Source organism: Chrysemys picta, chromosome 21 (assembly GCF_011386835.1).
Source record: "Chrysemys picta bellii isolate R12L10 chromosome 21, ASM1138683v2, whole genome shotgun sequence".
NCBI lineage: Eukaryota > Metazoa > Chordata > Testudines > Emydidae > Chrysemys > Chrysemys picta.
Window position 1 is genome coordinate 15,378,325 of NC_088811.1, and position 27,009 is coordinate 15,405,333.

Sequence of the window (27,009 nt, forward strand, 5' to 3'; positions counted from 1 at the left end):
CAGGCGCCCAAAGGGCAGCCCCTGCGGGCGAGGCCCCGCCTCGCGGCGGTTCTGTGACGGCGGCGCGCTGCCTGTCGGGATAGACTCGGCCTCGGAGCAGCTTCCGGGCTCGGACCATGACGGCCGGTGCTTGGCCGTGGCTGCTGCTCCTGGCTCCCCTGGCGGCCGCGGTCTACGAGGATCAAGTGGGCAAGTTCGACTGGTGGGTGCTGGGGCCACATCCGGGTATTTAATCCCCCCGTCCCCTGGGGTGGGGGTCTGGGGCCCCCCCGTCCCTTGGGCATCCCCCCACCGTCCCCTGGGTCTGGGCATCCCCCCACTGTCCCCTGGGGTGGGGGTCTGGGGATCTCCCCCCACTGTCCCCTGGGGTGGGGGTCTGGGCCCCCCCGTCCGCTGGGGTGGGGGTCTGGGGATCTCCCCCCACTGTCCCCTGGGTCTGGGCATCCCCCCACTGTCCCCTGGGGTGGGGGTCTGGGGATCTCCCCCCCCCCCCACTGTCCCCTGGGTCTGGGGATCTCCCCCCCCCCCCACTGTCCCCTGGGTCTGGGGATCTCCCCCCCCCCCCACTGTCCCCTGGGTCTGGGGGTCTGGGGATCTCCCCCCCCCCACTGTCCCCTGGGGTGGGGGTCTGGGGATCTCCCCCCCCCCACTGTCCCCTGGGGTGGGGGTCTGGGGATCTCCCCCCCCCACTGTCCTCTGGGTCTGGGCATCCCCCCCACTGTCCCCTGGGGTGGGGGTCTGGGCCCCCCCGTCCGCTGGGGTGGGGGTCTGGGGATCTCCCCCCACTGTCCCCTGGGTCTGGGCATCCCCCCACTGTCCCCTGGGGTGGGGGTCTGGGGATCTCCCCCCCCCCCACTGTCCCCTGGGTCTGGGGATCTCCCCCCCCCCCCACTGTCCCCTGGGTCTGGGGGTCTGGGGATCTCCCCCCCCCACTGTCCCCTGGGGTGGGGGTCTGGGGATCTCCCCCCCCCCACTGTCCCCTGGGGTGGGGGTCTGGGGATCTCCCCCCCCACTGTCCTCTGGGTCTGGGCATCCCCCCCACTGTCCCCTGGGGTGGGGGTCTGGGGATCTCCCCCCCCACTGTCCCCTGGGGGCATGCCCTCCACTGTCCCCTGGGGTGGGGGTCTGGGGTTCCCCCCATCCCCTGGGCATCCCCCCCTGCCTTCTGGGGTGGGGGTCTGGGGATCTCTTCCCCCCACCATCCCCTGGGTCTGGGCATCCCTCCCACTGTCCCCTGGGGTGAGGGTCTGGGGATCTCTCCCCCACTGTCCCCTGGGTCTGGGCATCCCCCCCTGCCTCCTGGGGTGGGGGTCTGGGGATCTCTTCCCCCCACCATCCCCTGGGTCTGGGCATCCCTCCCACTGTCCCCTGGGGTGAGGGTCTGGGGATCTCTCCCCCACTGTCCCCTGGGTCTGGGCATCCCCCCCACTGTCCCCTGGGGTGGGGGTCTAGGAATCTCCCCACCACACAGACACTGTCCCCTTGGGCTGGGCATCCCCCCCACCGTCCCCTGGGGTGGGGGTCTAGGGATCTCCCCCCCACACTGTCCCCTGGGTCTGGGCATCCCCCCCACTGCCCCTTGGGGGGGCTGGGAATCCCCCCCCACAACTCGGTGGGGTGGGGTGCTGGGCAGCTGCCGTCACCCCACTGTTCTCTTGGGCAAGAGGGGCTGTGTCCGGGTATCTCCCGCCCATCCCTGGGGTGAGCCGAGGAGAAGCAAGTACTGAGCGTTGCCCTATTTTAGCCCGAGTCCGACCCAGCTGCCAGACTGGGTTTGAAGTGGGTAGAACTGCTGCAGCTGAGCTGAGCTGAGCTGAGCTTCGGGAGATGAGCAGGAGCCTGCTGGGAGCTGAGCTCTGCCCCTGGCCCCGAGCCGGCTTGCCTGCGTCACTGTCACGGGCGCTGGTATCTCTGGGGGAGAACGCGTCCCCCAACCTTGCCAGGGCCGTGTGAGAGCCCCAGCTACAGAAATATCTGTAGGGAACAGGCCTGCACTGGCCATTGGAAAAGTGCATTAGCTGACCAGGTATTAGTCCTACTGTCTAGGATTTAGCGCCCTTTGCCTCACGAAGCTGCTCCCTGTCTCCCTTTTCTCTAAGGGATAGCTGAGGATGTCGATTTCTGCTTCTCATCTCACTGGGGAGGAAGAAAATGACCTTTGCACAGCAGTGGTTTTCAACCTAAAGACACAGGACTATAGGAATTGCCATATTGACTCACACCCAAGGTCCATCTCGTTCAAAGTCTTGTCTCTGACAGTGGCCAGTTTTGTAGGAAGGAGTAAGAACCGTGCAGCAGGCAGACATGAACCTTGAGGCTTAACATCCCTTCCAGAATGATACAAAACTACTTAAGATCGCTAAGTCCCAAGCAGACTGCGAAGAGCTACAAAAGGATCTCTCAGAACTGGGTGATTGGGCAACAAAATGGCAGATGAAATTCAGTGTTGATAAATGCAAAGTAATGCACATTAGAAAACATAATCCCAACTATATATATCATAGAATATCAGGATTGGAAGGGACCTTAGGAGGTCATGTAGTCCAACCCCCTGCTCAAAGCAGGGCCAATCCCCAGACAGATTTTTGCCCCAGATCCCTAAATGGTCCCCTCAAGGATTGAACTCACAACCCTGGGTTTAGCAGGCCAATGCTCAAACCACTTAGCTATCCCTCTCCCAAAATAATGGGGCCTAAATTAGCTGTTACCACTCAAGAAAGAGATCTTGGAGTCATTGTGGATAGTTCTCTGAAAACATCCACTCAATGTGCAGTGGCAGTCAAAGAAAGGGGTAGATAATAAAACAGAAAATATATTGCCTCTGTATAATCCATGGTATGCCCACATGTTGAATACTGCGTGCAGATGTGGTCGTCCCATCTCAAAAAACATATATTGGAATTGAAAAAGGTTCAGAAAAGGGCAATAAAAATGATTAGAGGTATGGAATGGCTGCCATATGAGGAGAGATTAATAAGACTGGGACTTTTCACCTTGGAAAAGAGACAACAAAGGGGGATATGATAGAGGTCTATAAAATCATGATGGGTGTGGAGAAAGTAAATAAGGAAGTGTTATTTACTCCTTCTCACAACACAAGAACTAGGGGTCACCAAATGAAATTAATAGGCAGCAGGTTTAAAACAAACAAAAGGAAGTATTTTTTCACACGACACACAGTCAACCCGTGGAACTCCTTGCCAGAGGATGTTGTGAAGGCCAAGACTAACAGGGTTCAAAAAAGAACTAGATAAGTTAATGGAGGATAGGTCCATCAATGGCGTCCCTAGCTTCTGTTTACTAAAAGCTGGGAATGGGTGACGGGCTGGATTGCTTGATGATTACCTGTTCCTTTCATTCTCTCTGGGGCACCTGGCATTGGCTACTGTCGGAAGACAGGATACTGGGCTAGATGGACCTTTGGTCTGACCCAGTATGGCCTTTCTTATGTTCTTAATGTTTGTTTTTATTAATTATGACGACTCTGGATATTCTTGATATCCATATAAATATCCAGTCCCATTTTGGATATTGTAAAGATGGGTTCTTGCAGGTTGTCAGAGATTGACATTTATTTCCAGTCTCTTTCAAAGTGCTCATTTCACATCCATGGTGTCCTAAAACACGTTCTCCAGCAAATTTATCCAATTCTGATGTGATCTACTGAGTAAAGCAATGGATGGGGATTCAGGAGACCTGGGTTCTAATTCTGGCTGTCACTGGCCTGCTGAGTGATCTTGAGTAAATCATGTAATCGATCCTGTGCCTCAGTTTCCCCGTTTGTAAAGTGGGGATAAGGATGCTAATGTCCTTTGGGCTTTGAGGTCTACTGATGCAAAGTGCTGTATAAGAGTTAGGTATTATTAATAAACTTTTATTACATGTCTCTTCTCAGTTGCATGTTTGTGGGTCAGATGGTAGAAATCCGTTGATGCTATCTAATATGCAGAGAGCTCTGGGAAGAATTTAATATGGCCCCAAAAGAGCTTTGAAGACCAGTGACTTCCTCTTTGCAAGGGGCCGTCTTAATAGAAGCAGCGCATGGCAGCTCTTTTCATTGATAATAATACATTGTTTGCTTTGGTGGTATTTAGTGAAGATGCAAGAATGAGACTGGTTATACTGCAGTGCAACAGTTCATCTTTTTCATTTCTTGTTAATGAATGTAGAATATTAGACACTTCGTTTTCTTTGTGTGAATTTCCTAGCAGCAGATTTGACATTGAGCTCCAAAATCTCACAAAATTCCTTTCTTGCTCATTCAGACTCAATTTCTCTCTTCATTTACAGTGAACTCCCCTTCCCTCTCAAAAGAAGGATTATTGTAGTGTTGTGGTTGCCCTCTGTCAGTCCTTAATAGTTGCAGCTAGTGCCACCATATTGTTTGTGTTCTGTCCACCTGTGTTAATTTTAATCCCCCTTTCCCCATTTTTCAGAAGGTTAAGTGGAAAGTGTTCTTTTTTCACACCTTGTTTGATTTTCCTGTTCCTTAGGAGGCAGCAGTATGTGGGAAAACTCAAGTTTTCTTCCTTGGAAGCTTCACAGGGCTCCAAGAAGCTTATTGTGGCTACTGAGAAGAATGTGATGGCTGCTTTGAATTCCAGGAATGGAGAAATCTGTGAGTGAACTGTTGTTTTATGACTCGGGAATCTGCTATTTGTGTGGGAACCAATGCACACAAAACCAAAATTGAGCCCTGGCATACATTAAAAGTTACTCAAGCTTACAGCAAAGCTAACTTTTGGCACATAGTTCATTTTAAGGGTTGCAGGGTGGTTAACTAGACATGACTTTATTTTCCCTGGAGACGAGGAATTTTTAAAAATATTCTTATCAATTTTATTTAATTTTTTTCAGGCTTAGTGGCTTCATTTCCTACTTTCGAGTATAAACTTGTTAGGTGCTGGCATGACTAGTCTGTTCTTGACCAATACAGTGGGACCAAGAACTGAATGGGGCATGAAGACTGAATTCCTCTCTCGTCCCTAGAGGTGGTCTTGCTGGATAAGATTTGAGGCACATTGGAAGGGCCGTTTTGAGGAAGCTTGCATTGTCACTATCTATACTGTACTTGGCCTGTGGTTAGATAGAGGATGTCAGTCTGTGGCACTGCCAGTTGATACCTTTCTTCTGCATGAAATACCCCAGGGAAAAAAATCATTCCCCCTTTACTCCTTGTTCCTTTCAGTGTGGCGTCATGTGGACAAGGGGACTCCTGAAGGAGCAGTAGATGCCATGCTGATTCATGGACAGGGTAAGCAAAGCATTTAGCCTTTCCTGTGTGATGAGTGTTCATTCCCATTACAGACATCCAGCCAAGTTTGGACAGAGGGCTAAATTTCCTAGAGCTAATAGTCATGGTGAGCCTGTAGTGGATACAGGTGCAGTGTTAAAGATTGTGTCATTTACTCCATGGCCTGTTCTCTTCTAGTCACATGAGGATAATTTCCTGCTTATCTGCTCTGTTTAATTTACCACTTGGTGCTCTCAGGATCACGGCTACACAAAGATTCTTTTGTGACTGTGCATGACATTAGGAATTCTGGACTCCTAGTGCTAAGAGTATAAGTGAACCATAAAGCCTGAAATCCTCTGCACGTTATACAAATAAAATGACTTTCCTGACTATGAAGCAGACCAGGTGTCTTCTGGGCCGTGGTTGATATGTAATGTTCTATCCATAACAATGGAAGAGCAAGTAACCTGGAGGATGAGCAGGGAATTGAATAAAGAAACCAATATAAAAATATTTGATTTGTTATTCTCTCCTCCCGGCCAGATGCCATCACTCTGTCTAATGGCGGGCGCATTTTGCGTTCCTGGGAGACAAACATTGGAGGGCTGAACTGGGAGACATCACTGGACACTGGCAGGTGGGAAATCTTCAGCGGGCTTGTCGCTATACCCTTTGGAGAGGGCAATTTGCCTTCTTTGTGTGTAGTTGTGTTTTAGGGACAATGTCAATTACATAACTCCTCGTTTAACGTTGTAGTTCTGTTCCTGAAAAATTCTACTTTAAGTGAAACGATGTTAAACGAATCCAATTTCCCCTTAAGAATTGATGTAAATAGGGGGGTTAGGTTGCAGGGAAATATTTTTCACCAGACAAGACTATATTTTATATATATACACATATATACAGTATAAGTTTTAAACAAACAATTTAATACTTACACAGCAATGATGATTGTGAAGCTTAATGGTGGTGAAGTCAGAGGGTGGAAGAGGGTGGGATATTTTCTAGAAGCAGAATGGTAAATGATGAACTAGCACTTGGCTGAGCCCTCAAAGGTTAACACGTTGTTAATGTAGCCTCACACTCTACAAGGCAGAAGGAATGGAGGGAGGGGAGATAGCAAGGCAGAGAGAGATAAAGACGCACACGCGCATTGCCCCTTTAAGTAGGCTTACCCCACTCTAGGTACATTGCCTTTTTAAGTAGATCAGCAAGTTGAGATAGCAGCTGCTGCCAGCAAGCTCCCTCCATCCTGAGTCCTGTTTGTGTCTCTGTGGAAATGGGTAAAGTAGTGATGGGGAGGGGGACACCCTGACATTAGCCCCTTGCACAGCAAGCAGGAGGTTCCTGGGAGCAGCTCCAAGGCAGAGGGCAGGAGCAGCACACGGCAGTGGGGGGAGGGGCAGCTGAACTGCCTGGCAATTGCTAGCCTGCTGGGTGGCTGCCGCACTGGGAACTTAGGGGAGCGGGCAGCTGATGGGGGGGGCTGCCAGTCCACCCTGGTTCCAAGCCCCCACCACTAGCTCCAATGCTGCTCTTTCTGCAAGCTGTGGACAAAGCTGCCAAACAACGTTATCAGGGAGCACTGCACAACTTTAAACGAGCATGTTCTCTAATTGATCAGCAACGTAACAATGAAACAACGTTAACCGGGGTGACTTAAGTGAGAAGTTACTGTAGCTATGAGGGTCATAAAGTAACCCTTGTGGGAATATTGTAGAGATGCTGAATTTTGCAGTCGTTTATCACAAGTAGGACTAATGCTATATCCTATAACCATGCAAAATTCTCACTGGCTTGAAGTGAATAGTGGGTTACATTTTGTATCTGGGCTGATACATTTTCATGACTATTTTGCAATGCTGAAGTGGGGGCAGGGGGTTTATACATAGTCTACATTTATTGGAGGTGGAAGATCGAAATCCTTTACTTATACATAAGCTTCCCCTATCAGTGTGCAACATTCTGGACCTGGAGATGCCACTTTGGCTTGATGGGATGGTTGGTCTTCAGTCCCATCCTTGCCCTCTCCGCGGTGATCAGCAGTTAGAGCTCCAGTCAGTGCCAACTGTTATGGTGGTTTGGTTGCACAATATTAACTATTTCTAGGTAAGAGTAGCTATTTTTAAGAAAAATGTGTGTGTTGTGCCAGCTACCAGGGTGGAGAAGAGCAGGGCTGTTGTCTATAATTCTAGTGTTGCTATGACTCCACAAACTGGGTAAAGTCTCTATAAGTATTACCGTCTCACCCTCTGTCTCTGACCTGTGCTTAGTTTCCAGATGGCTAGTTTGGTGGGGTTCCAGGACACAGTGAAATATTTGGCCGTCCTGAAGAAGGCTGCCCTTTCTCTTCATTACCTCTCCAACGGCCATCAGAAATGGGTGGAGCATTTACCAGAAAGGTACAAATCCAAACCAAGGATAGATCACTGACTCTCAAACTTGTCTTAAGGGGGAGAGGACCCTTTTGCTTCTGAAAATGTTGTGCATAGTATCTCATGGGGGGAGGTTGCATCCATTTCCTGCACCTATGAGAATATAGACTCTTTGGGAGGGGGACCTTGCACTGCACTGTATGAAAGAGAAAATATGAGCACTATTTGGGTAATTGGGGGGGAGGGAGGGAAGGGGGTCTTCTTGTGCATAAAGACAGGAGCACATCCATTTCTATTTACTGATTTTAGTGCAGGCAAATTACAGACCAACTGACAGCATTCTGATTTATGCACTGTATGGTACTAACATGGACTTGTGATAAAGTGATCATATGGTATCTTAGGGCTCATCTACACTTCAAAGCCAATTCAGATTAAGATAGGGTGTGAATTTAAAGAGCAGAAGCTATTCCTGAATTAGTCCATGTGTAGACAAAGCTTTAGGTTAGTGGAACAAAATAGGTCAGGAGGTGACATCTCTTATGGAGAAAAAGCAATTTACGAATAAACTAAGCATATTAACCTGAACAATCCAGTTCGTGCTATTAGTAGCAGCTTCCAGTCAGAAAACAGGGGCCCACCCAGGTGTGGGAGTCCTCTTGTAATATACAGGAATGTTCTAATGTGATTGACTTCCGAAGGAAGATTAAAACTACTAAATAGTTACAACTAGGCTAAACAGTGATCGCTAAATGAGACCTGACCATATTCCAGTGACTGAGGCCAGTGGGAGAGGGAGGATGAAACTAGGTTACCTGAAGGGAGGAGGTGGAGTTGATAGGGGAAAAACTTTCTAATGGTGAATCTGTGAAATAGCCTCCCAAGGGAAGTGGAGGAAGTCCTGTTGCCTGAGACACCTACTATCCTGCACTGGCCTGAGAAGGCTAAGGGGAGGATGGACAAAATGACCTCATAAGTCGTCTTCATCAATACTGTCTCTGGGTTTTCAATGTGTTTAACTGCAGGAGGTGATGGCTGAAGGGGAGGAGTCGCTAAAACATTTATTTGTGTTGATGGGCAAAAATTCTCCTGTTGGGCAATGCACCCAGTCTTTCCTTGTGAGACCCATGATGACCTTGAATAGGCTCCTAGAGCAGGGAGCTTTACGGGTAGCTCAGGGCAACTATTGGAGAAGATGATTCATTGCTGCTTCTCCTCTTGCAGTGAGCGGACCCAGTACCAGCTGGTGTATTCGTATGGAACCGGGGTAGTACGTGCACTTGGAGTTGCTCCTCGAAGCCATTTGAACATTGTAACCTTCAGCGTAGAAGATGGCGAAATTACAAAACAGGTAGAACTGATGCATTGATGCATTGATGCATGGTGTCAGCTCGTCACCAGGTTGGCTCTAGTGTGGATCCAATTTAACAAAAGCTCCCATCTGGATAAATTTAAGGTGATGTCTTGGGAAGTTAATTGCATTGCTGGCACATAGGTCAAAATGTCATCCTGTCTCCATGGGATGTCTCATGGGCCTGGAAGGAGACTTCACAACTGCATCTCTCAGACACAGGGCTTGCAGAACATAGTAAAGTTGAGATCAACCCGGGTAATCTCCGGATGGATGGCAGTTTACCCAAGGTTACAAAATCCTGGCTTTATGGGTATCCCATGGGGAAGAGCCACTGTTCATTGATAAATGGGATTCTCCTGCTTTTCACAGAGGCCTTTGTTAGTGTGACTAAGTTTAGAAGTGAAATGTAACATTAAGCCTTTGATATCACACACTGGCTGGCAAGATACAGGCCCCTTGCAAACAGACACAATCAAAGCTCTTTCTGGAATTTCTTTGTGGGGTTTTCCAACTGCTGCCTCTCTCCCTTTATTGCCCTGCAGCTAAGAGTGGCAGCCCCCTGGATGAAGAGCCTAAGTGGTGCCTGTTGTGTGGTGGGCGAGGCAGTGCTGGTGTGTGCTGACTCTGACACACAGTCGCTCTATGCTTTATCCCTGGAGACTGAGCAAGAAATGAAGCAGATCCCACTGCAGGTGAGCGATCCTGAAATAGTCTTGCATGTAAGTGGACATCAGACTAATTTGGAGGAGGGAAAGGGAGATCACATCGCTTCCATGTAATGGTTGCTTATGGGGTGATGATTTTAGCTCTTTAAATCTTATTTTTTGTCGTATCATGGGAAGTAATCCATCCTGCATCCCAGACCTCCGCACTATGGCTTCATGTTCAATCAGATACGGACTAACGCTTCATACAGGTTGTATTGTTAGTGAGGAAAGGGATGTGTTTGATCGAATTGTGTAATAAGTTTCCATCTTGCCATGTTTGCTTGTTCCTCTTCTCAGGCCCTTGACCTAGAATTTGCTGACCATTTCCAGCCCAGGATTTTGTCCACTAAGCCCAATCCTGCCAGTGCTTCACGGGCTCAGTTCTTCCTGCAGCTGGCTCCAAGTCACTTCACACTGCTGCAGTACAGAAACGGGCTGCTAAGCCTCGTCCGGGACTTCCAGCAGGTAAACAGAATGAACCTAGCTGCAGATCTCTGAATAGAAGAGATGAACTACAGCAGAAATTCAGAGGATTGACTGTTTGGCTGGCTCCATCCATCAGTAAAACCAGAACCTCCATCAAGTATGCACTAAGCATTCTGAACAAGCTGCTGAAGCTCAGGTGTCAATCATGCTTTCTGTAGCATTGGTTGAACCTATGTACAGCAGCAGTTAAACTATGTAACATCAGTTCAGGAGGATCCAGTTTCCGATGATTCTCACCAAGGTGTGAGTTTACTAATGCAGGGTCTGTGCTGAGTCAAGAGGTGGTTTGCTGCTAGAAAGCACCTAAATGACCAGTGGTTCTAGTACATTTAATACTGCTGGTGGTAGTTCTAGTGGACCAGAAATATTTGAAATGACCATTTCAGATTCAGTGCAGTATTGTCTACAAGAGACTGGCCAGTTGGGGATGGGCTCAGTGATCTAATAGGTTTCTAGAAATTAGCAATGGAAAAGACCATCTTTTCCCCATTAGGTTCTTTTCTTCCTTTCTTTGACTTTGATGGTAGCTTTCCATCTCTTATGCTCCTGAGTTTCATCTTTCACATTTAATGGTATTACTGTTATGGGTGGAAAACCTGTTAGTCCTCAACTCTGAAGATTCAGGCAAAGCATGCTAGTGTGAAAATCACCACCACAGGTGAGATCACCTCAGTGGCGGCGCCTGGAATTTTCCAGGCTTCTAACTGGTCAGTGCTAAAGGTTACTGGACCCCAGCGTGAACCTTCTCTTCAGTGGTTGTACCAGAGGTTGCTTCACTTCCTTGTAGTGAAACTTACCAGAGTCTTTCAATCTGTCAGAATTGCTTGGTATGCTGAAAATGAACTGACCTATTGGGGGGGAGGGATAGCTCAGTGGTTTGAGCATTGGCCTGCTAAACCAAGGGTTGTGAGTTAAATCCTTGAGGGGACCACTTGGGGATCTGGGGCAAAATCAGTACTTGGTCCTGCTAGTGAAGGCAGGGGGCTGGACTCAATGATCTTTCAAGGTCCCTTCCAGTTCTAGGAGATGGGATATCTCCATTAATTAAAAATTATTTTTTTTTATTTAAATTCAGCTGAAATTGTTCTAAACCAAATGAGAATTAAGTCCTCTGCACAAACGTGTTCTTATCTCTCCCCCAACCCCCTTGTTTTTCAGGCAGCTTTGGTGAACTTTGCAACAACTGGGGAGAAGACGGTGGCTTCTGTCCTGACCTGCAGGAATGAAATGGTTAGTCAGTTGCACAATGGAAATTTCAGATATGCTTCTAGTTGTAAAAATGTGTGGGGTTTTTTAGTTAGTTAGTTTGTATTGCTTTTTTACTGTTATAAAGGTTTTGAGGGGCCACCGAAGAGCAGTGTTCTACCACTGTCAGACTGAATGTACCACCTGGACTTAAACACCTTAGGGCACAAGAGGCCCAGGCCGGTAATTCTGATTCAGTCTCCATGGAAGTCGATGGTAAAACGTCTATTGACTTCAATGGGGCCAAGATTTCATCTGTTGTGACTCTCCGTATGCAAGCGTCTGTAGAGCTGCTGAGTGCCGAGCAAACTCAAGCTGGACCGTGGTGCAATGAATTTACAGAGCGAGATGACTCTTAAGGATTGTCTACGCTACGTGACAAAGCACATTAGAGGTAGAGGGCTCCAACGTGCTTCACTCTAACTACCCTGTGTAGTCCCTGCTGGCATGACCTAAAAGGTACCTAGGTTTGTGTTAACATAGTCACTACTACGTTAACGCAAACTAAATACTTCTTAGTTTGCACCAGCAGGGTCTACGTGGGCAGTTGGAACACAGCACATTAGAGTGCTCTGCAAATCACATCCCTCTAATGCGCTTTACCACCCTGTGTAGACAAGCCCTTAGCGAAATAAATACCTTAGTGTTGGGAAGGAAAGTCTGCTGACTAGCTGATATGGTGATGGGTGACTAGACACTATCATTTTAAGAAACAAAATCCTACCTTTTGCACTATTTTAATAACCAAATGCCCTCACCCATTTCTCACTAAGACCAGAGATTATTAAAAATGGAAGAATTAAAACAAAATCCATTTTCTTTTTGGAACCGATGCTATTTGTTCTTCATTTTTCAAGCTGAGAGGAATGAAAGATCCTAGTCTGTTTCAACTCCGTTTAGTCAATTTCCCAGTCACTTTCATTTTCAGGTTCTCCTGTGCTTAGCACTAGGGGATGAGATAAGGTGCGGGGAAAGCACTCCACAGACTCTGCTGACAGCCTTAGGGTAGCTGGATATTCCTGCCAAAAGCATGAATTAAACAATATTGATTATTGGCTTCAGAGCTAATACCCTGCTGTAATGAATATGGTCATTTCAGCCTCTCTGAGCTAATGAAGCAGGCTGCTTGTCTGCAGAGACAGGTAAACAGCATTACTTCAGGTCTCATTTGGAAGGTTATCATCACAACCCAAAGGGCTAGAAACATAAAACAAGAAAACTTCTATTCTGAAGAAACCGATAGTGGCATCAGATTGCTCCATGATACAGCTTCCCTCCATGCGTGCACCATCTCCTCCCTCCCTACCCACCATCCTTTAGCATGGTGCAAAATCTGTGTTGCAGATGCTACAGGGGAGTTTTTAAAAATCCATTGGGATAGAGAGGGGAAAAAATCATGACATATTTTAATTGGTCTTAGGTTTTGTGTAAGGTATTTTCACACAACCTACATTTTGGGCCACGTTTGACTTGACAGTTTCCATATACAGTAGAACTTCAGACTTACAAACACTAGAGTTATGAACTGACCAGTCAACCACACCCCTCGTTTGGACCCCCAAGTATGCAATCAGGCAGCAGCAGAAACAAACAAACAAAAAAGCAAATACAGGACAGTATTGTGTTAAATGTAAATTACTAAAACAAAGAGAAACTTTAAAAAATTGACAAGATAAGGAAACTGTCTGTGCTTGTTTCATTTAAATTAAGATTGTTAAAAGCAGCATTTTTCTTTTGCATAGTAAAGTTTTTCAAAGTTGTATTAAGTCAATGTACAGTTGTAAACTTTAGAAAGAACAACAATAACTTTTTGTCCAGAGTTACGTACAACCTCCATTCCCCAGGTGTTTGTAACTCTGAGGTTCTAAAGTCTTGTGAGAGGAAGTACCGAGCTCACCACTTCATTTTTCAATACCACTTGTCGTTTGCAGCTCTGAGCAGGGAGGCAGAACTTGTTCCTGTTAGACACTTAATGTTCTTATGTTTTCCATGCCTTTGTCATGCTCACCAGTTCTCTTTCTGTTCCCATGCTCATTGCAGAAATCTAGAACTCCTGATAAGGCAGACAGCACTTTCGGACATTCCCATAGACAGGTATGGAAAGGAGCCGCTTGTCAGGAATTGTAGGCAGTCTTTGCAATTAACCGGCTATTCCCTTCTCTTGGGTTTGGAAGGCTGAATGGTGGAGTGGGACAGACTATTACTCTGGGGAATCATATTTTTGCATCAGCTCCATGAAACTTTATCCAAAAGCATCTTAAAACTATTCAGTTCCTGAAGCTGTAGGGAACTGGATGAACATGCTACCCTCTCACAGCATTAAATGAAAGATCTGTAGACACCTTTTTCCCCACCTCAAAATGGAAAACTGCTTTTTGAACGTCAACGTTTATTTCAGAAACAGTGCCTCTGTATAGTTAGGAGAGAGAGCTGTCTGGTATTTGAAACAGGGCATTGGGAGCCAGGACTCCTGATCTCTATTCCCAGATCTACCATTGACTTTCTGTGTGATCTTGTGAAAGTTGTGTAGTCTCTGTGCCTCAGTTTACCCTGCAGTTTAATGTGTGCTATACCATCTACCCTGCAGGGGTGCTGACACTCAAATAATTGTTCGTAAAGTGCTTTGAGATCTTCAGAAAAAAGGCATCATAGACCCCTGTTGTGTTCTGTCCAAATGGGCTCAGAATTACAGTAGTTACTCCATGGAAGCACGTGCAGATGGAAATGTCACCTAGAATTTGTTCTCTGTCCCAAACTGGTGTGTTGTTTGTGTTCTGTTAAGCAGCTGTTGGGCTGTGCTCCAGAAATGCCTGCATTTCTGTGGTGGGTGAATTGAGCCTTGTAAATATAGCACTTTGGAATCATTTGTGATGAAAAGCGCAGTGTAAGTAGATTATGTGTGTTTAAGTCAGCTTGTCTTTTATAATGCTCTAGGAATTCTTAGCCTGCCCCAACAACACCTACAATATTAACCTGTATTTGGTTGAAACTGGGCAAAGACTGCTGGATACCACGATTACCTTCAGCTTAGAGCAGAGCGGTGCCAGGCCCGAGCAGGTAAGTTAGAAGCCTCTCTCCTGTCGTTGAAAGTGGTCAGAGATGGGCGCATGGAGTTTCTCTTTACATCAGGCTTGGCTGTATCTTGAGGCTTATCAAACTTTTTGCTGCAGCCAAACCGACAAGCCCCTGATTTAAGATTGGGAAGGATACTAGTTTGGGAGTCAAGGAGATTTGGCTTCTACGTGCCTCTACCACAAACTGCTGTTTGACCGTGGCCAAGTCGCTTCATCTTTCTGCGTCTGTTTCCCCAGCTGTAAAAGGGGGTTAGTGAAATTTACCCACCTTTGTAAAACACAAGATCTATAGATGAAAAGTGCTTCACTTATGACAGCCTTTTCTGACTGGCAGAGCCGGTCAGAGCTTTTTGGGTGATCTGAAGGGGTTGCTGGTAGTGAGAAGATCACTACATGTCACCCATGATGTTTTTGATCCAGATATGGTGGCATTGCGTATCCCTGGGTTTATAGAGCCTGGCTTTAAGGGCAGGGCAAGGATGGATTGGGCAGAACCTCATATAGCAGGGGAGGGCTTGACATCATAGAATAATATTGCCAAGCACAAAATAGCTGCTGCATTTGCCAATGTGGTCTTGGCACTGCTGATGTCTAACTCCATGCTTTAAAATACCTGAAGTACGAGAGTTGCTGTATGAAACCAGACTCTAGTCTGCCTCTAGGTTTGTGAGAAGTGTACCCCTGAAGGTAGCACCTCATCTATTTGTTGCTTTAGAATAGTGGTACTCAACCTATTTACCATTCTGGGGTGCATGTGCAGCTCTCTGTTATGTGGGCTGCAGCCACACAATATATATACTACCTGTATGGCCCTGAGGATGTCACATGGGCTGTAGCATGTGCTGATCAGGCCGCAAGTGGCCTGCGTGTTGAGAACCACTACTTTAGGACTTTAAATGTAACAGTGATCTTAAATCCTTTCCTCTTCTCACCTTTGAATTGCATTTTGCTTGTCTAGGGCAGGAGGTTATAATCCTGATCATCTCCTCTTTCCTTGTCTCCCTTTTCCAGCTCTATATCCAGGTCTTTTTGAAGAAAGATGACTCTGTGGGTTACCGAGCGCTGGTGCAAACAGAAGATCACATGCTCATGTTCCTCCAGCAGCCAGGTAAATTGGAACCAGATTGGCTGGTTACCCCTGTCTATAGTGTATCCTCTCTTGGTGCTTCAGTAGTGCACATTCAGGGGCAATTGTGTCCAGCCAAGCAGATTCTTTCCTGAGCTAAATCCCATAGAGAAGTGAGAAGACCAGGAATATCCCTCACCCCCACAACTTGAATTTTCCTTCACTACCAGAGCTGAGAATCTGATCCTGCGATGTGCTTTGTTGAAGTAACAGCCTGTTGGCTTTCGCGAGGCTCTGCAGGGTTTCAGGGTTCTGCCCACACAGAACTTATTGCAGGACAGGGACCTGTAGCAGCTATTCCTCGATGCCTTTTTGAAAAGAAAGGAAATTCCTCAGACAAAATATGGTGTTAAACTTTAGGGTGGGGTTAAGAGTCCATTTCTGTTGCTTGCGTCTTTGAGGTCTTGCAAGAATGTTAGAGATGGAACTTCGTTTTTTGTTGTTGTTGTTGTTTTTTTTAACTTTTTTGTTTTTGATGATTCCAACACTTTTGCAAGCCCTTCAATGCTCAAGTCCCAGGTGTGTTCTTTCAACACTGTCTCTAGTTTAATAAAGTGAGGGGGGGGGGTTGTTAGTGATTAAATACCAATGTGTTTGTTGTTGTAGTAGACAGTAAATATCAATATCCAAATTGCTTCAGAAATGTGGCATTTTGCGATTTATTAAGCAGCTGTTTACTTTTGTGAAGACCAAACAGAAGATCCTTCAGTCCCAAGTGTTAGGGATATAGCTCTCAATCCATTTCAAGGGACTGGATTTGTAAGATCTTCCTGTCTCCCGATTGCTCTCAGGAACGAACGCAGCACAGATCAGGAAATGCACTTGCTCTTTTCTTTGAATCAGCCTAGGTTGCCTTTTCTTTGCTTCTCTCTAGGAAAAGTTCTATGGAGCAGGGAGGAGTCGTTGGCGGAAGTGGTAAGCTTGGAGATGGTAGATCTACCTCTGACGGGTGCCCAGGCTGAGTTGGAAGGGGAATTCGGAAAGAAAGCAGGTAATAGCCAGGACCTCACTCAGGGTTCCCTCTAATTTTTCCCACCCATGTGTGGAATGAATTTTGTTATGTGCACCAATATGGAGGTGAGGTGTGACACGTCACCTTCATATCAGTGCACATAACAAAATTCATGTGGTGGAGGTGGGGCCGAGAGGTTCGGAGTGTGCGAGGGGGCTTGGGTTGGAGTGCGGGCTCTGGGGTGGGGCTGGAGCTCAGGGGCTCTGGGCTGGTGAAGGGGGTGAGGGGTGCGGGCTCTGGGGTGGGGTCGGGGATGAGGATTTTGGGGTGTAGGATGGTGCTCCAGGGCTATGGTGGGGAAAGAGGACTCCCCCACCAGCCCACTCCTTGCAGCGGCACCTAGGCTGCGGGGGAGAGGTGCCTCTCCCCACCACAGCACCTCCGGGGGCTAGGTTCGGGTTGGGGGAGGGGAGGCCAGCCCACCCACTGGCACCTCTACCTTAGCAACAACCTTTCATCGCCCAACAAGAGCCAATCACAAAGCCTTCTCTCCGGGGCCAGGGCATGTGGGCCAGCGCAGACTACAAGTCCCAGCACACATAGCGTCCTGGAGTGGGCATGCCAGACCAGCAGGAGGTGCCTGATAGTCTGCGCTCCTTCATGGCTCTAAACCAATCAGAACCCTCTCTGCCATGAGGCATGAGAATACGAACCAAACAGTGCCTGAGTTGATGTGAGGATTTGGACCAATTAGTGCCGGGGGGGCCGTGGCAGGGTTTGGCCCGTCCCTCCCCCGGCTGTGGCAGGTCTGGGACTGGGGCCGAGCGAGGGGCACCCCTGTCCTGGCTGCAGCAGGTCCCAGCTGGGCGGGTTCCCTGAGTGCCTGCGCGGTGCTAAATAGGCTGCTGCGTGGCTGCGCAGCTTACAGGGAACTCAGGCCCCACTACGTATAGAGTTGAACTTCTGCAGGGGTCCATTTTATGTTTCTTTGTTTTTTTGTTTTTCATACTTGTATAGTTTCAATATCCCTCTCCCCAAAGCTGTGAGCTCTCATCCCAGATTTCTTGTGCAGACAATATGACCCAAATGAACTAAAATAAACTTGACTTCCAGGTTTTGGGGTAGTCTCTAACTTTTGCATCCTCCTTCTAAAATTAAATCACACATAAAAGCTCTACTAATAGATTTTTCCATATCCCTGTGCGTATAACAGACACAGAGTGATAGGGTATTTACAGCCAGCTTGCCCACTCTTACCAAAATGCTTCTGTTCGATTATTATTGTCCTGTATTGTCTTATCCTGAAGACTGAAATATAATTGCCTTTATTGTCTTTCTTGCCATCCGGATCCAGCCATTCAAGGTAACCCAAAGAATCACATGCAGTTCCTTTCCTCTCTTTTGTGACAGCCTTTGCTGGTGGATCTTTGTCCTTCCTGTTTGGTTTCTTTCTCAGAGAAGAGGTAGATTAAGCATAGGACATGGCTCCTAACAGGAAGTCAATTCAGACTTCAGTTGCCAAGATTTGGGTGCTTCTCTGTAAAGATGGCTCCTCTGTTACGCGAGAAGTGAAAGCAGGAGGCGTAAGACCAAGTACACTAGTTCGTTTTAGTTGGGCACTGGCTGGAGTGATAGGGAAGAGACTCTGCACATGGCAGTGTTGCAGCTTGCAGGAAAGCTGGATTTGAGGCGAGCGGAGTGCCTGCTGAAGTGGGATATGGCAGTGTGTATTTAGGGGCTTGGCAGGCGAAGGAGCTTCTATGATGGTCATGGGATATAATCTGATCCAGGTGTCATGAAAGGTGAGGCAGAATTTTCTTAACTAATATATACATGTGTGGCAGCACATGACTTTTACAGACTGGGGCAGTGGTCTGATTTGCTGTGCTGTGTGTATATTTCCCCTGCAGTGCACCACTGCTTGTTGCGCTAACCGTTGTCACTGACTTGTTTGCAGACGGGTTGCTGGGGATGTTTCTGAAGCGCCTCTCCTCCCAGCTCATCCTGCTGCAGGCCTGGACTGCACATCTCTGGAAGATGTTCTATGACGCCAGGAAGCCACGGAGCCAGATTAAGAATGAGATCAATATCGACAACTTGGCGAGAGATGAGTTCAACCTACAGAAAATGATGGTGATGGTCACTGCCGCAGGAAAGGTGAGGAGGCCAGGGACTGGAAGCCATTCCTGGAAATGGAGCATGTCGTCCTGGCAATGGTGAGGGGGGATTCAGTGCTGAGGCTGTGGTGGGAAAGGTGTCAGGAGACCAGCAGTGTGTCTTGTAGTGGAGGAGGGAACCCAAAGCGGAATGCAACATGTAGGTGTGAAAGACACGCTGTTACTTACATTGGCTTTTCTTTTTGTCTCTTTGCTTCAGCTCTTTGGTATTGAAAGCAGCTCTGGCACCATCCTATGGAAGCAATACCTACAGAACGTGAGGCCTGGCTCCTCCTTTAAACTGATGGTCCAGAGAACAACGGCCCACTTCCCCCACCCCCCACAGTGTACGCTGCTTGTTAAGGACAAGGTGAGTCCCTCACACACTCACACACCTCGGATGGGTTTTACCTCCCCATAGTGAAAAATCCACCGTGTTAAAATGTTTAGATTTGTCACACGACAGTATATACTCCACAGAAAATAAAAACACTCTTACTTATTTTGGTGACATTCTGGACAGGCCATGATAGGATCTCATTAGAATTTTATACATCTTATGTGAACACTATGGGATCAGCAGAGATGAGGTGATTTGAGTGCACAGCGTATTCATCTGTAGGGTAAGGAGCACAGTGAAGGGAGAAAGGAGGTGTAGACAGTTAAATCCAAATATAAACCAAGACAGCAGGTAACTTCATATGCTAGAAGAACAACCACCCTTCTCTGTGTTTGCCCTAACTAGTTTCCCATCCTGTTGTCTGTTTCAGGAGACCAAAATGAGCTCTCTCTATGTCTTTAACCCCATCTTTGGGAAGTGGAGTCAGGTGGCTCCCCCTGTTCTGAAGCGTCCAATTCTTCAGTCTTTGCTTCTGCCCGTCATGGATCAAGATTATGCCAAAGTGCTACTTCTGATTGATGATGAATACAAGGTAATTTTGTTCCTAGGGCAAAACTATCTCCATCTGCAGGATAAATATCTCCCCCATCAAGGCAAGAAATAAGAACGTTGTCAAGTCATAGTCCACAAAGGGAATGAGACTGACTTCAAGGGACTTCATCAAGATAAAACACACATTTAAAGCCATTTCCTTCTCTTTGTCACTAATAACCCCATTAGATTAACATAGAAACTTTAAAATCTAACTTGCTCTTTGTTGTTCTTGCACTTTGTTTACCTCTTCCATTTCATTCCGCTTGTACCATGAAACCAAGGTCGTCGTCTGCACTCTTGGCTCTAGTCAGTGTAACTCTCTCCTGGCTCTTGTGCACTGGGCGGCATAGTGCCATTTGTTTTATTTGGTCCTCTAATAGTGCAGGCGAGAGCTGCATCCCAAACCTGACTATTTTCATTGCAATTGAAAGAGAGTCACGAGAACCTATTTAGTCACGTTCGCATTTGAAACCCCCCATGGTTTTTAAAACAAACGCTAAATTTTCAATCTGCACTAAATTGACTCTACCCCTCTTTTTGGCCTCCCGGTGCAGAGGTAAAATATAGCAAGTCGCCGGCTTACAGACCAGGAAGCTGTGTTTCAAACACAAACCACAGTCCCCTCCCCAGTGCAGATTCCCTATGGACCTCTTTATGTGGATGGTAAATGGCTTATATGCTTGCCAGGCAAAAATATAAGTCATTTATTGAACAGGGAAGGGTAGTGTTAGCTTCCCTATTACCCAGGGTGCCTCTGCCCTTGTTTAGCCAAATTCATCCTTAATTAAATCAGTGGAATTTACATCTATAGTAAATTGGGCCCAGTAAGGTTAACTGGACTAGCATACTTATATATGTGAGACTAAAAATTGATGATAACTAATGTCTTTGTTTAAACTCTTCTTTATCTTCCCAGGTTACAGCTTTCCCAGCAACTAAAAACATCCTCCGCCAGTTAGAGGAAATAGCCCACTCCATCTTTTTTTATATAGTGGATGCTGAACAGGGCAAACTCTCTGGTTTCCGGCTGCTAAAGGTACAGAAGATGCTCTATGCTATGTAAGAAGTGACATGTTCATCCCGCAGAGTGTATGTATGGTGGATCTTTGCTGTCATGATTTGGGTTTGATGTATAAGAAGTAGAGCTGGTTATAGACTTCTGCCAGTTCTCAAAAGCTTCCTAAAATCTTTGTAAACTCATAGTTATAAATAGTCTTTACTGAAGAATCCTGACAGGTCTGCATCTGCAGTTTGGTGAGATTCCATAAGAGGGAGCAATTCTCCCATACAGTATTTCCCTGTTAAGATGCACTTTGGAGCTGAGATGAGATGAGAGCACAGTAGTTCAAGTAATCCTTCCCACCCAGCTCCCCAAGACTCTATTGCCTATTCTGAGAACTAGCTTGGCTGCCCTAGACAATGGGCAGAGAAAGCATGTGCTCTTCCTCTAGTAAAAAGTGTTGACACCTGTTCCCTGATCCTCTAAATCAGCGGTTCTCAACTGGGGGTCCGTGGCTCCCTGGGGCTCCATGAACCCTTTCAGGGTGGCTGTGGGGCCCCACTGCTGAAACCCTGAGCTCCGGGGGCCCCCCCATGGGGCTGAAGCTAGGTGAAGCCTGGGGCTGAAGCCCTGGTGCTCCCCCCCAGTGCACTACTCTATTCTAGGGGGAATCTCCCTATGTCCTGTAAATGGAGATTGTGTCTTTCAGAGGGTCAGGAAACCTTATTTTGGATCTTGACTCCGCTGTAGGATCTGACAACAGAGGAGAGCTGGCAGATGACCATCCCAACTGAAGTGCAGAGAATAGTGATTGTGAAGGGGAAGAGATCAAATGAGCATGTACACTCCCAAGGCCGTGTGATGGGTGATCGCAGCGTCCTCTATAAGGTACTGCAGACCTTGTTAGCTGAGCTTTGGTGGCTGTGAGCTGTATGCTAAGGTTTCCATGGAACTTGGCATGGAATCATCAGGGAGCTGATTCCCACCTCCTAGGCTTGCAGACACTAAGCGTGTTTTAAAAGCAACACTTAAACTGGTTGGAAAGATGTTTTTGCCAGATGTGCTGTCGTCTTGAGCTGTCTGCCTTATAGAGTAGCCCATATATTAGCAACAAAGGTAACAAGTCTAACTTGCTATTTATTATCTTCCTGATCCTTTTTTTAGACCAATGCTGAGGTCAAGAGAAAGGGGGAGAAGGGGTGGGGAAAAATAATGAGTCTTAATGTCCATCCTGGGATGCATTCACACTTGTCCAGGAACTAATCCTGGATTTGCTATGGTCCTCTCATGCTTCCCAATGGTGGTGGTCCTCCATCAAACAATTCTAGCCGGGCAGTGGTGTTGTGAGCGTCCAGCTGAGAGATTGGTTTGGAAGTGGACTGGAGATTAATGACCCTAGGTAAGCAGAGACCAAGTGAGTAACAGAACCGGTGAGCGTGGTCTCCAGGAGGATGTCGCTGGCTGCTGCATTCTTGTAGAACTGCATCCCAGGAAGAACAGGTGGAGCATCCCAAGTTGGGGGAGCTGCCTGTCCGGGTGGGCGATATTGCAAGTGAAGTATTGCATATCAATGCACTTGCCTTTGGGGAAGATTTTAAAACCAGTGTCTGATAAAACTTTTGTTCTTTTCTCTTCTGATTGGGGAGCAATTCGAAGCCCATTTCTAGCACTGCTGGTCCAGTCCTGAGTCCTGACCCAAGATGGGACTATTGGTGCCAAGTTTCTGCATACACATCAGTGGCTCTAAACTTTACTGGAAGACAGGAGAAGCTGAATTTTGGCAGAGGAAATTTTCCTATATAAATGTTTTCAGACAGCTATTAAAGACCATGGGGGTATCATGACAACTGTGACTGATTATAAATCTGTCTTGATGATTTGTGCTGTTAACAGACATCTTGTTGCCTCCATCTTTGGCTACATAGATCTGGGCTAATCTGCACAGATTGCCACTGGCACAATGGTTATAAACTAGGGGCTTCCCCACATCTCTTTCTTTGTCCTTGTTATAGTCTTTGAACCCTAACCTGCTGGCAGTGGTAACGGAGAGCACGGATACGCACCATGAACGCACCTTCATTGGAATCTATCTGATTGATGGAGTCACGGGCCGGATCATCCACTCTTCGGTGCAGAAGAAAGCAAAGGGACCCGTCCACATTGTCCATTCAGAGAACTGGGTGGTGGTAAGGAAAAGTTATTGCTTGTAATCCTTTAGATTTGAGATCTGGAGGCAACTGCCTATGCTGCCCAGGGAACGCTCCCCGACTCCACGCCAGTGACTGTCCAGCTACCCTCTGTGAGAATTGACTTGTGCTGGAGCATTCTGCTCTGCCCTCTTGAACAGTTTCTTCCCCTCTTGTCTCAGTACCAGTACTGGAATACTAAGGCACGCCGGAATGAGTTCACTGTGCTAGAGCTATACGAAGGGACGGAGCAGTATAACGCCACAGCCTTCAGTTCCCTTGACCGCCCACTGTTGCCTCAGGTCCTCCAGCAGGCTTATATCTTCCCATCTGCCATCAGTGCCATGGAGGCCACCATCACTGAACGTGGCATCACCAGCCGTCACTTGCTCAGTAAGAACTGGGTTAGGGCAGGGTGGAGGGATTGGGTTACATGTGTGTCAAATTTTGTATTCAAGAAAAGGTCACTACAGTATCTAGGGCAATCGTCGGCCATGACGGTCCCAGGGGCTGCGTGAGAGAAAAGTATATTTTTAAAGTTAGCCTGTGATTTGAAGAAATAGTGCAGCCACCGCCCTTCCCTTGACGTAAATCGTGGCGCATGCTACTCTCTCCTGTGTGCATTCAGACATTGCTGCTGTCTGCATGGGCTGGGCCTTCACTTTTCACTCATGAGCTGCCTTTAGAGCAACAACAGTTTTCAGCCTCGCCCTCTGCTTGCTTCCACACACCCTCCCTCATCCCTGAGGAGTGGACTCGGAAAGCTCTCTCTGGCATGCCTCAGGAGGACTACTGGATTAGCCATCAGAGAGTGCAGTCAGAAATGGGCATTTCTAAGAGATGATTTTTTTTTTAATGTGCAGTTGGGCTTCCCTCTGGGGCAATTCTCTCCCTTCCAAAGGGTCTGCTGGATCCTCGACGCCCAGAGATCCCTACAGAACAAAGCAGGTAAGCAAAATGCTGTGGCAGTAATCCCCCTTCCCAGGCACCTGCCAGAAGGGGGAAGGCTGGGTATTTTAATGCTTTAGTCTGGAGTAGATTAATTTATCAGTTCTGTCTGGCCAGATTCTGAGTAATTCTTACTCTAAATTTAGAGAGGCTGTTGTCTTCATTGGCCATTGGACTGCTTTACTGCCAGTCCAGGTGTGAATAAATTAGTCTGTTACACGGTAGTCCAGAGGGCTATCAAAAAGCACCTGTTAGCATCATACTAGTGACTAGTATTCTACAAAATTATCTATGGTTTTTAGAGTGATACTTTAACTGATTTATTCCTATGGCCTTGAACCTGGTTGGTTGGTGTCTCAGACTTTGGAAGGAGGTGGACGCTACCCTAATTACAGCATGTTCTGAGCTACCAGTTTGTCTCCCTCTTCCGAATAGCCTTTACCAAGCACCATGTGTGAATGACTAAATTATCTGTATAAAGATTCTAATGTTGTATCACCAGACTTGAGTTCCAGATAGCAGGCTGCTTAGGGATTTACCCACTGTGCTGTGCTTGGTTGGGTTTTGAGATCTCTCAAATGCCTTTCAGGGAAGAAAATTTGATTCCATATTCCCCAGATGTCCAGATCCATGCTGAGAGGTTCATCAACTACAATCAAACCATATCCCGAATGAGAGGGATTTACACTGCCCCCTCTGGCTTAGAGTCCACATGCCTGGTGAGTCTAGGTTAGGGTTTTTTTTTTTTTTTGTAAAGCATGATGGGGGATACAACAGTATGCCATCACATCCCCTTTCAGGGAAGGTATGTAACTTCAAGCCTTGTTATAAATCATTGCTTAATGATTTCCTGAACTGTGCTTTGCTTGATCAGAACCATAGGGATGGGCCTCTGACTAGGACTAAGATTTTGTCATGGATGGTTTTAGTAAAAGTCAGGGACAGGTCACAGGCAATAAAGATTAATTCATGGAAGCCTGTGACCTGTCTCTAACTTTTACTAAAAATATCCATGATAAAATGAGAAGGGACTGGGCAGCTTCAGGGTGGCTGGGAGCTCTGGGGCCCCCCACCATCCATGGGGGCTAAGAGCTCTAAGGTCCACCTGTCCCTCCCGGCGCCTGTGGAGCTGTGGGGGACCCCCACTTCCCCACTGCGGCAGCCGGGGAGCTGTGGGGGCACACTGCCTCAGGCGGCAGGGGTACCTTACAACTCCAAGCCCCTGCGGGAGACGGCAAAACCCTGCAGCTCCCAGCCGCTGGGGCTGAAGTCATGGATTCCGTGACTTCCACGACCTCCGTGACAAAATCGTAGCCTTATCTTTTATTAATGTATCTGGATTTCTGCTTGAAGCTGCCGTAACAACTGGTGGTCTCACTTCTTTAGGTTGTTGCATATGGCCTGGACATCTTCCAAACCAGAGTCTACCCATCCAAGCAGTTTGATGTTCTGAAAGATGACTATGACTATGTGCTGATAAGTAGTGTCCTTTTTGGACTGGTTTTTGCCACTATGATTACAAAGAGACTTGCTCAGGTGAAGCTGCTGAATCGTGCATGGCGGTAAGCACATGGGTGAAGGGAACACTGAGGGAACCGGTGAGGCTGGAGAACAGGCTGGCTGGGATTCTGAGTAGCTGATCATCTGCTGGAGTGCACACCACAACTGGGTTTAATTATATGTTATAAATTGTACTGTTGTGATGGAGGCAAGTATTTATATCACATTTCTGCTGGAAACATTGATGGGAGGAGCTGCCAGTGGAAGAAAAATATGCTTCACCTGGGAAGAATTCTACCCAATGGCAAGGAATTGACTACAAAGGAACATCCATCTGTCCAGGACTTCATTGAACCAGTGTGAAAAAACCTTCTACCGTTTTTTTTTTTTCTTCAAAGCGCTAAGATGATCACATCACTTTCCATGAAAAACCTTCCCCACCTTTAGCTAAGATTGATATCAAAATACTAAGGATGTATTTCTCCCCCACTTCTGGGGTGCACTTTGAGACCAGTTGATGGCCTACCTCTTCCCTACACCAACCATTACTGAAATCTTGGAGGAGAATCCTAGATTCACCACAGCTCTGATTGGAAAGCTAGGTTTTGTAAATGCGAGCTGCTGTACATAGGGGGCATGGGAAGAGGGGATGTTCGTAAGTTAGCCAAGAGAATATTAACAAAATGAGGCATGCAAATTCAGGACTGATCAAACCTTTTAAGTAAATTATAGCAATGGGGAAGGAGTTCAGGGAAAGATGATGCTTACTTAAGGTCTCCATATTCTTTATTTATTGTGACTGCACTGTATGGTCCTTTTCTGCTTTTTAATCTTTCAAATGGTTGCACAACACAGACCTCATCAATTGGATATTTCTGGGAAAGTTTTTTTCCTCTGGTAAAAAAGTAAATATTTCGAAGGGTTTAGCAAACCTGAGAGATGCTGTGAAGTTGCACCTAAAAACATTCCACCTTTTATGCTATTTTGCCAAACAGCTAAGTGACAACTTGAAACTAGGTTTAAAAATATTGTGATTTAGGAGTAAAGAAGCCTGCAATTTGTTTTCCCTCTATGTATCAAGGATGTTCATTCTTGGTATGTAGTAATATTCAGTATCTAATTTTAAATTGGAATAAGTTTTTACAATTATTTGTAACTCTTTGGGACATAAAGTGCTAACATTGGTTCTGAACCTCCTGTGTACTGAAATGGTTGCAACTTGGCACATGAAGCAAAGGGCTTTGTTGCCTTGGAAGCCTTACTGATTTATGTTTGGCTGAGATGTGATCAGATAACCAGATACTGTAACAAACTAGATCTTGTTTTTAACTGTGAAACTGGTCTACAGTTGTTTTGTGTGAAAGAGTGTGGGCAGAAAGGATGAGGAATATGAGGTCATTTCTGCGTAGTGGAGATCAGGTTATCTAAATAAAAGTAATTTGATCAGTATCTATAAGCATGTTTGAATTTTCTGTTAGAGCTTTTTGATTGGTATCTGTAGTTTACTTGTAAGTTAAGTATTTCTCCTTTTCTCCATTCAAAAAATGCAAAGACACTTGTTAAATCACTTAAGTGTAAACAAGGGGTAGAGGTGATGGCCTCTACCCCACTGCACATGATGTCAGTGTCTACCAGGTAAGTCTGGACATAGGTAGTGGGACGTACCTCTCTTTTGAGCACTGCATAACAAACAAAATGAAAAAAAAAACAAAAAAAAAACAAATTATCCT

General features: G+C 46.7%; 1 protein-coding gene across 1 annotated transcript; it reads left to right on the plus strand.

Annotated features, from left to right (window-relative positions):
* The first annotated feature begins 24 nt into the window (after positions 1–24).
* Positions 25–26,728, plus strand: EMC1 (ER membrane protein complex subunit 1). The gene is made up of 23 exons (XM_008167317.3): positions 25–202; positions 4,494–4,618; positions 5,189–5,254; positions 5,780–5,873; positions 7,510–7,638; positions 8,836–8,962; positions 9,508–9,657; positions 9,970–10,137; positions 11,317–11,388; positions 13,444–13,497; positions 14,338–14,460; positions 15,489–15,585; positions 16,478–16,594; positions 18,513–18,712; positions 18,932–19,081; positions 19,482–19,643; positions 20,562–20,681; positions 21,396–21,533; positions 22,658–22,831; positions 23,014–23,224; positions 23,695–23,779; positions 24,369–24,498; positions 25,166–26,728. Exons 1-23 carry the CDS (start codon positions 117–119, stop codon positions 25,343–25,345), a joined length of 2,958 nt encoding a protein of 985 aa, XP_008165539.2. The 5' UTR covers positions 25–116; the 3' UTR covers positions 25,346–26,728.
* The last annotated feature ends 281 nt before the right edge of the window (positions 26,729–27,009 follow it).

Excerpts from the sequence above, each read along its gene's own strand:
- EMC1 (XM_008167317.3), top strand. The coding sequence starts at position 117 with ATGACGGCCGGTGCTTGGCCGTGGCTGCTGCTCCTGGCTCCCCTGGCG. Across the intron at positions 4,619-5,188 it reads TTCCAGGAATGGAGAAATCT|TGTGGCGTCATGTGGACAAG; the intron begins GTGAGTGAACTG and ends TGTTCCTTTCAG. Across the intron at positions 7,639-8,835 it reads GTGGAGCATTTACCAGAAAG|TGAGCGGACCCAGTACCAGC; the intron begins GTACAAATCCAA and ends CTCCTCTTGCAG.